This window comes from Penaeus monodon, chromosome 14 (genome assembly GCF_015228065.2).
Source record: "Penaeus monodon isolate SGIC_2016 chromosome 14, NSTDA_Pmon_1, whole genome shotgun sequence".
NCBI classification, from domain to species: domain Eukaryota; kingdom Metazoa; phylum Arthropoda; class Malacostraca; order Decapoda; family Penaeidae; genus Penaeus; species Penaeus monodon.
Window position 1 is genome coordinate 7,407,587 of NC_051399.1, and position 10,000 is coordinate 7,417,586.

The window sequence follows — 10,000 nt, forward strand, 5'->3', positions numbered from 1 at the left end:
CTAGTATTCCAGCATGACGATATATATGTGTCAGTACAAATAAAATTATATAGATGGCTTCAAATAGCCTACAGATATAACAACCGAAATGAAGATGTCAAACAAAAACAGATATTCAATTTATATAAACTTAAATTCGCGGGAATTTTCCCCGAGAGCTCTTTCTTGTGTGTGGTCGCGGGCACGGGTAGGGTATTTTTTTTTTATAACAAATGTCCATGCATTCTTGGAGTCACTTTAGTTTAAAGAATTAGGAAGTTTTTATTTTGAAATTGAAACCTAATAGTGATGTTATTAAAAGCTTCCTTTTTTATTCAATTAATATATTGCATAAGTTGGGAATATTTTTCCAAGTTGGATATGACATTCCTTTTCTGTGTCTGTAAACTCTGGAATTCTCTGTGGGATTTTCTTTTCGTTTTTCTTTTCAATGTTGAGAGTTAAATCTGCAGTTTGAATATCCCACTCTTATAAAGATATAAATTGATGAATTTTCACATACATTTGTATCAATACATTATTGGTGGGATTAACTAGCTCGTTCTGAGCAAGTGCAGGATTATTTTTTGAGCTCAAAAGTAAAGCGTGGTCCGGAGGTGAATTAAATTTAATCCGGCGCATGCGCATTAGAGATCTGGCTTAAACTTCAATATTGGATTAACTTTTATGGTGCGTACAGAAGACGCCCATAGAAATTTATCAGTATATTTGCGCACACGCAGAGATATATATGTAAACTGTCATATATCTGATATGTTTGCACTTTATCTTTGTTTAGCTTTTATAAGGAAGCATCTGAACATGTTTTTCGTCTGTTTAATTTCATGGGAGAAAGTACTACCAGTCTCTCTTCCCGGTGTATGCCCAGCTGACCATGGGGTTGTGTGATTCTATCCGTAATTATTTCCTGTCTCCTGACAGACAGACAGGAAATAATTATCGCTTTTGTTCTCTCTCTCTCTCTCTCTCTCTCTCTCCTCCTCTCTCTCTCTCTCTCCTCTCTCTCTCTCTCTCTCCTCTCTCCTCTCTCTTCTCTCTTCCTCTCTCTCTCTCTCTCTCTCTTCCTCCTCTCTCTCTCTCCTCTCTCTCTCCTCTCTCTCTCTCTCTCTCTCTTCTCTCTCTCTCTCTCTTTCCTCTCCTCTCTCTACTTCTCTCTCTCTCTCTCTCTCTCTCTCTTTCTCTCTCTCTCTCTCTCTCTCTCTTCTCCTCTCTTCTCTTCTCTCTTCTCTTCTCTCTCTCTCTCTCTCTCTCTCTTCTCTCTCCCTCTCTCTCTCCCTCTCTCTCTCTCCCTCTCTCTCTCCCTCTCTCTCCCTCTCTCTCTCCCTCTCGCCCTCTGCCTTGTACAAGCATGACCTAAAATCCTTTGCAGAAATTCTTGCTGCTGCTGGCGGCGGCAACGGCGGTGACGACGGTCTCTGGCGAGGCACTGGAACCCGTGGCCGAGGCGCTGGTGTCTGAGAATGTGTTCGAGGTCGACTTCACTAACAGGACCATCCTTTCGCCCGCCGAGGAGCTCATCTTAGCGGCCCAGAAAGCAGGTGAGGGCAGCGCTCGTTTCACAGTAACGTTAATGCTTAGTAAGATAGTGAGGGTAACCTACAGCAATCTTAATTGCTGAGTAAAGACGGACGCGGTCTTTCCAAGATCGCCCTTTTTTATTTTCCTTATCAGAGCATTACGCCATAACAACACCATTTTCGCCTTCTTAATGGCTCCCCCTCTCGCCAGGTTACAACCTGACCTTGGAGCGCCTGGACGAGGCGGCCCAATCGACGGACGAGGAAGTGCAAGACCTGATGCCGGCGCCCGTGGCAGAGGCGTTCATCGGGCAGCGCCGCAAGGACAACATCGACCTCATTCGCGAACAGATGATCGGCATGATCTTCACCGGGAAGCCGGAGCCACTGGTAAGTCGGAGATCGAGACGATACTTGGGTTCGTTTGGGGCGCTAAATAGCGGAATTTTGTTTGGACAAGTTGAAAGCAAATAAACAAAAATCTTCTTGAGTCTTTCACTAAATAATGATATCTTACCACTGTAATAAGAATAAAAAACATTTGGTAGAGACGGGAAAATGTTTAAAAAAGCATGAGAATGGTTAGAGTTCAGGCAAGACTGCCGAGGCAATTTAGACCAAACTTGCTGTGACTGAATGTTATTTTCTAAAAAAAAAAAAAAAAAAATATTCAACCTTTTAAAAAATTACTTCTTCGCCACATCCTGTCATCATGCAATCATTCCATGGCGCCTTACCCCCACCCCCCATGCCCACCCACCTCTGAGACTGCGCCCTCACTTCCACCTCCCTTGTCCCCCTGCCCACAGGGACACAGACCGCGCCGCCCTATCAGGAACTTCCGCCCGCATCCCAAAGGACCTCCTGGCAGGCTGAACGTGAGTGTGAGGAGATCGTGAGGTAGTATGAGGTGAGATGAGGTGAGTGGGTCGCGGATGTGTGTGAAAATAAGGAGCAGCAGAGGCCTTGCTGCATGAGTGAGTGCGATGATGAGTGATGAAGCATTTGTCGAGGGCGATGCTATTTTTCCGAGCTTGCAACCTCTTCTCTCATGAGCCCTTTTCTTAGTCCAGCTAACGGACAAAAAATTTTCTCATATATCTCACGTACTTGGCGATGGCCTGTGAGCCGTTGCTTCCTTAACTGACTTGGTAAAACGATTTTCATCAACCTCATTCTCACCAAACCTCAGCCGAAGTAGAGTGAGGCATTTGGTGAGTGACAGACGGGCTTCAGTCTCTCTAGGAAATATCGTTTCAGAGATATGTAACTTGAGACGACTGTAAAATTTCTGTGGTTTAATGTCGTTTTTTTCCACTCCCCATCTTAGTTCTCTCTCTCTCTCTCTCTCTCTCTCTCTCTCTCTCTCTCTCTCTCTCTCTCTCTCTCTCTCTCTCTCTCTCTCTCTCTCTCTCTCTCTCTCTCTCTCTAAGGCCTTTCCCTTTTTAACATGATTCCCTTCTTCCAACTCAGTTATCTATCTTTATTATGTTCCCTTGACGTAATTATCATTATCATACACACAAAAAAGATACCATTATAATTACTTCTCACTGTTTCCTCTCTCTACTCCGTTCTTTGTATCAAGAGGACAAGGGAGCAAAAAGACGAAGAGGTCTCACGGCGATGTATCTTTGCAGGTGCGGTACAACCCCCAAGGTGAGGCCAGCATCCAGAACACTCGAAGTAGGTTCATGTCAAATATAGTAGTGTAGACCTAAGGCCGTAAGTCAGTCAGGACGCGGAAAGGTGAGTGACTCGTGCATGGCTGTTTTTCCACACGTGCATGATGGCCAGTTCGTCCTTCCACGGCCTCCGCCACCCATGCTGCTTACCAGAATCTCGATCTGGGCCTCTTCCTGTCTGTCTTGTGGGCGTCGAGGTCGTCTGGATGACTCTTGGAGGTCGTCTGGAAGACTCTTGGTCGCTTGGGCGGTCGTGGAGCGCGAGGGGTCGGTGGGAAGGACTTGGCTGTAGAACCCAACAGGTAACCTAGTGCTTTACTGCGGCTGTGCCCCTAATATTGTGAGAGGTAATGTTGTAGAAAGTATCTGTCTGCTGGCATTTTGTATCTAATATGTGTAAATATATTTTCTAACAGGTGCATCCAGTGTTTATAGATTGGGCCTATATATGTAAAGTATATAGAAGACTTGCTTGTTTAGGCCTGTGCTTGTATATATTGCTTTTATGTCGGAAGTATAGCTTCAAGCAACTTTAACTTGTACATTCGATTAATAAGTGCATGGTATATGTATTTTAACAATGTTTGTGCACAGCACAAGACAAATTGAAGATAAAAACACTTTTTTCACCCCACACAGTATTGCTCGTTAGCATCATGATTCACTATGAATGACAGAACACACTATTTTGTCTTTGTTTTGATAAAATATGAGAAAAACCTATCGCATGCAAACGAAATTTATTGAAAGATGAGACAGTAGTTCTGAAACCCTCCTGGATTCTATCTTTAAGTCTGAAACTGAAACCAAAGAGGATATTAGATTGTTGTCTTAAAAGTATTTCAGTAAACTTATTTTGCATTAGAGGTTTTCCACTCTCTTTTGGCAAAACACGAGCGAACATACAAAGAAAGCCTTTTGTTTTGTGGGCGTTAGGATAACATGTTGATGGCTTGGCGTTGGGAATGCATGTGCAAATGTGTTTACTGAGCTAACCATCTCCTGAGAGCCGCATCAGTTCTTGGTTCACCTGCGGGTTCGCCTCTCAAGGTCTCCCTTCGGTGGCAAACACTGACGCCGCGCTTCTCAATTCCTCAGAGGTCCCGGCCCCCGACAACATCCTGAAGCCCCTGCCCTTCGTGCCCGGCCCCACCATGATCCAGTTCCCGTCGCACCATCCCAAGAGCCAGCCGGGCCCTCCCCCAGCGCCGTCGCCGCCCCGCCAGCACCCGTCGCGGCAGTCGGGGCACCGCCCGCGCCCTCGCCCGCCTGCCGACAGCTTTAAGCCGGTCAAGGAGAGCTTCGGCAACACCGTCGGCCCTGATTTCGGCCCCGTTACCTTCACCGAATTCGGGGGAAACTTCGGTTTCAATAACAACTTCGAGAATGACTTCAGCTTCAGTTCCCCGAACTCCGCAGGACCTCGACCTCCTCACCAGCGGCCTCCCTCAAGGCCCGCCCCGCCCCCTCCCTCACGACCTGCCCCGCACCCTCCTTCACGGCCTGCCCCGCCCCGGCCCTCACGCCCATCCCCGCCACGCTCTTCCCCGGCCCGTCCGTCTCGCCCCGCACGCCCCTCCCAAAGCCGCCCACATGGGGCGTCCAACAATTGCCTCAGATACACTGATGACATCTGCCTGGACTCCGCCGAGTATCCCCAGTGAGTCTTTGGACCTTCGCCTTGTAGCCCTCAAACTGTGCTCGCCACAGGTTTTAAACGAAAAAAAAATATCTATGAACCAGCTACCATAAGGGAAAAAAACAAATTTCCCCTTATGCCCATACAAAAAAATAATAATAATTCAATAAATAATAATGAATAATACTTACTTTTTTGTTAAGAAGCGAGATTTTCCTGTCCTTGTTTTCACTGGAATGCTCTCTCCCTCCAGCGAGGCCATCCTGTCCTCGCTGATCCGCGACCCCTCGCGAGCGGACACCATGATGGCCGAAGTCAGGAGCCAGAGCGCGGACGACCTCGTGGACGGCGTCTCGTCCGTCCAGGAGGCCCGGTACGACTTCCAGCACTACTTCGGCAACAGGTATGCTCGGTCCACGTATTTGGACGCACTTCATTAGGCATTCTGACACGTTCATGTTTATAGTCGAAGGGATATGACCGAAGACTTTCTAATGTGTGTCCTTCCAGGCGAGCGGGGACGGAGAACCACGCCCACAGGGACTTCGCGCAGGACGGAGGCTACCTGTGTCCTTCCGAGGTGAAGTATGCGCGTCCCAAGCGCGCCAGGAACTCCAAGGGGCAGTGGAAATACATTGTCAACGTAGACAAATACTCCCAGACCATCCGTATGGAGAAGTGCATGTACGTTTTCGTTCTTACGTTTGCTCTTTCAAGACGTAACTATTTTGTAATTCTGACGAAGTATCGAACACATGTACCGACAACAACGCGATCTCTATAACACAACATGGTTTTATCAGACATTTAAAGCTTATTTCCTTCATAATCTGTTCTCCCACTGCACTCTCAGGAAACCCGGAGGCGCCTGTAGCTACGTGTCCCACCACTACCGCGCCACGTGCAACCAGGTCTACAACTACCACCGACTCCTCTCCTGGGAGGACGGCCGCGGCCTCCATATGGATATTTTCAAGGTAAAGGTCACCCAAGGCAATACTAATCTGCTGGTGATTGACATGTGAATGACTTACACGAGAATTTGTAAGCAAGAGATAGACAGAAAGATAAATAGACAGGCAGAGAGAGAGACAGACAGACAGAGAGATAGAGAGATAGAGAGATAGAGAGATAGAGAGATAGAGAGATAGAGAGATAGAGAGATAGAGAGAGAGAGAGAGAGAGAGAGAGAGAGAGAGAGAGAGAGAGAGAGAGAGAGAGAGAGAGAGAGAGAGAGAGAGAGGAGAGAGAGAGAGAAAGGTGAAATAGGACTCATAAAGCCAAGAGGAGAGACAGACCCTACCCCCCTTTTCCCCTGCAGGTCCCCAGCTGCTGTTCCTGCCACATCCAGGGCTACGCGTACGTTTTCCCTCCGCTCAACCGCCAGGACTCGGCCGGGTCTGAGCAGATCACCACGGCGGTGCTTCCCCCAAGGGACGAGGCGAGCGAGGACCCAGCTCAAGCCTACGAGCCAGAAGAAGGTGATAGTCTTCTTTTTTTTATTATTATATACTATTTTTGCTGGTTTTACTGACTATTTTGCTGGTTTGTACTCTTTTTGCCGATTTGTACACTACCTTTGCTGATTTATACACTGTTTTTGCACTTTTATACACAGCCTTTGCTGATTTATACATTACATTTGATAATCTATACACTACTTTTGCTGACTTATACACTACATATGATATTCTATAAACTAATTTTGCAAATGATTAAAATATATAATATAACACAAGTTCAAACGTAAAAATCTACTTGAAACTCACACGAGAGATCTACTTTTTATTTATTTATATATTTTTTTCCCCTTTTTGTCCTTTATTATCACTATTACTATTATTTATATTAATATTATCACTATCATTAATAACATCATCACCATCATCATTATCATTACCAATACCATTAACACTACCATCACCACTAACATAATCATTATCATTATTACTATTACTATTATTATTTGTCCAGATTACCAAGGTGTGGACTCTTCCGTGGAAAACAACAGGCAGCTTCGTCGACCAGGACCAGGAAGCATGAGGCCACGGAGACCCAGTAGGTAAGTAAAAGCAGGCAACTATACAGTGATAATGGTGAGAGTAATGAGGAGGAGGAGGAGGAGGAGGAAGAGGGAGAGACTGTTAAGGAGAATTGCAATATGAATGCTACTGTTGTTGCTGATGGTGATGATGATAGTGAGGATGATGAAGACGGAAATAAGAGAATTGAGATAAAAATATTACTGCTGTTGCTAGTGAATATGATAATGGTAATTATATGAATAATGATGATAATGGTATTGGTAATAATAAGAATGATGGTGCTAATGATGATGATGATGGTGATAATGATAATAATAATTATTATAATAATAATATTAATAATAATGATAATAATAGTGATAATGATAATGATAATGATGATGATGATAATAATAATAATAATAATAATAATAATAATGATAATGATAGTAATGATAATAATAATAATAATGATAATAATAATTATTATTATTATTATTATTATTATTATTATTATTATTATGACAATGATATCTAAGAATAATGATAATCATTGTAATAATAATAATAATAATAATGATAACCATGATAAAAATGTATATACAGGTACTTATAAAAATCAGTTAATATAGGTTGTAGTTTATCTCTTTTAGTATGCAATTCTAAGCAATATGTACAAGTAATTTATTGCCTTTGCCCCTGCATTTGCACATGCCCCTAATCCTCGTTAGATTGTATTCCCTTAAATGAAGGTATTCGCGTCCAAAGGTGTTCCCAAACCAATAGCGTTTATTAAGTTTGTTAATTTAAGGTTTCGTCTATAACAGAAACATCGTCATCGTCACTTCAGTGTATTATTAACATGAATATATTGACGCTCGTGGTATAGATGAAAGGTTTAAATTGAAAAAACATTTAACAACCGTATTGTCGGAAAATTGTTCTGAGAAAATCTTTGTGGACGCACAAACATTCAAACATAAACTCCCCTTCTGCGCCACCCTCAAACATAAACTCCCCTACTGCGCTACCTTCAAGTTTAAACTCCCCCTACTGGGCCACTTTCAAACGTAAACATCCCCTTCTGCGCCACCTTCAAGTGTAAACTCCCCTTCTGCGTCCACAGGCCCGAGGAGCACCAAGGCTTCGGCAGCAGGACCACCAGCGACGAGTCCAGCCGGCGGCGAGGGCCCGTGGACTCAAGAAGACCGAATCAGCGGATCGGGGAAGAATCGGACCACGACAAAGTGAACTACGGTTATCACCCAATCATCGATTTTTTCAGTCCCTACAGACTCCAGGGTCAAAGTAGAAAGTAAGACTGAAAGGCTGAATGTATGGGAAGGGTTTCTGTTACTTTAGTGTACTTTTTTTTCGTGTCAGCTGTCGGTTCCAATGGCCAGAGAAGCGGAGTGGCGAAAGGCAAAACATCTTAATGGAGATGATTGTGGTTTTCCATGGCGAGACTGTCTAAAGAGTTACAGTTACGGTCTCCCAATGCAAAACATTTTAGACAAATGGCAAATGTAAATAACATCACTAGTGTTGTAATTAAGTTAGCGGTTTTGCCAACTCTACCATTGATGTTTCCATGTTTCTCATAATACATTCAAACATAGAGATCGTTAGCAAATCAAATGTTGTGGTTCCTCAAGGGACCCGGATGCAGCAGTATTCTTCAATGTTTCTTTGACACAATCAAGTATGTTCTAAAACGGCTGCAGGTGACCGAATAATGCTGAGTCCTGCCATTATTATTTTGTCTTGTGATGTATAGAGTGTTTTATATTCCCTTATTATTTATTATAATTGTTATTTGGCTCTCATATGAGGCCTAAATAAAGCTTCTGTTACATTTTAACTTTTTTTTTTTAGAAATCCTCTCGAGATCATGTTTTGAATAAGTGCAATTTCTTTAAAAAATGAACAAAGCAGCTACTCAAGTTTCAGAGAAAGAAAGCACTTTGCCTTCCTCATAAGCTGCAATGCACAACATTACTAAAATAATCCTTATTGAAAAAGCTGGAAATCTGCGATATTATTTTCAGAATGCCGTTTTATGAAACGAGAACAATACTTTACTGTTAACCCAAAATCAGCTCTTTCCAAGACGATAATTAGGTATGAATGTTAACCCATCTTCCTTACCCCATACAAAACCTCTTCTGAAAGGCATGCGAGAGCTAAGAACCCCTTAAGAAAGAGCCCCTCACGGACACGGCATACTTTTAACACGAACGATCATGTGAATTCCAGCTCATTGCGCTAGACAGGTGACCAGAGCCACAATAAAAGGTGAAAATAAAGAATAAAAACAAGGCCAAAATCTCAAGGCAACGTACACACACACGATGTTTGCAAAAGATTTACATTTTGATACGAATTAAGCTGTTTTTCAACAAACCTATTTCATAATTAATACAATACTACAGTAAATCCTCTGCTTCATAGACATAATCAATGTCAATACAGTGGATGTAGCCAAAAAGTTCTTGAGCAGCTGATACCACGCACACTATTTTCTTATTTTTAAGTTAACTATAATCATTTTCAGTTGGTATTATTAAGCGAGTTAAAGGACCTTCTTTGCACAAAAATAAGGCACAATTTGAGGGGAAAAAATGAATTATCTTCTCCGTTATTTATTATGTTGTTTACCCATGTATTAAGTAAGGAATTTGCATGGACAGAATTTCAAGCTATATCTTTACATCGCTAGATTGAGGCGGCGGCGTCCGTGTAACTATTGTGAATTCGGTTCCCTTATTATTATTATTGTCATAATTTTTTGTTATTACCATGATAATTATTATTCATTTATTTATTATTATTTGGAGAAGAACTTGTTAACTTAAAGATTAGGTAATTAACTGTGATTCCTGAGGTCTTAAAAGTAAATAATCATAACCTTTTTAAAATTTGTAGAAACTTTTTTTCTGTTGATATAATACAGTGGCTTTTTGTACAACTGATATTAATCATAACGATTTCCAATATTATATTTATGCTTTATGGAAAAGGAACAAAGATATACCAATAAGTAATGTTTTGTCATGTAAGACATCGAGATTCCCAAGCTCTTGATTTTTTTTGTGTGTAACATATTTGTTAGTTTATCTGTTTAGTCTGATGTTA

At 42.4% G+C, this 10,000-nt stretch overlaps 1 protein-coding gene across 2 annotated transcripts in view; it reads left to right on the forward strand.

Moving 5' to 3' along the window:
- LOC119580831 overlaps positions 1–8,726 on the forward strand; it is a 28,108-nt gene extending 19,382 nt beyond the window's left edge. Inside the window, exons 3-13 of one of the 2 annotated variants that reach the window (XM_037928984.1) lie at positions 1,370–1,538; positions 1,729–1,907; positions 2,327–2,395; positions 3,158–3,176; positions 4,301–4,862; positions 5,095–5,244; positions 5,352–5,525; positions 5,695–5,818; positions 6,163–6,322; positions 6,816–6,903; positions 7,992–8,726. In XM_037928984.1, coding sequence (XP_037784912.1) covers positions 1,370–1,538; positions 1,729–1,907; positions 2,327–2,395; positions 3,158–3,176; positions 4,301–4,862; positions 5,095–5,244; positions 5,352–5,525; positions 5,695–5,818; positions 6,163–6,322; positions 6,816–6,903; positions 7,992–8,184 — 1,887 coding nt within the window. In that variant the 3' untranslated portion in view covers positions 8,185–8,726. Of the gene's footprint in view, positions 1–1,369; positions 1,539–1,728; positions 1,908–2,326; positions 2,396–3,157; positions 3,204–4,300; positions 4,863–5,094; positions 5,245–5,351; positions 5,526–5,694; positions 5,819–6,162; positions 6,323–6,815; positions 6,904–7,991 lie in introns of both variants that reach the window. The other variant, XM_037928983.1, reaches the window with a different exon arrangement.
- The last annotated feature ends 1,274 nt before the right edge of the window (positions 8,727–10,000 follow it).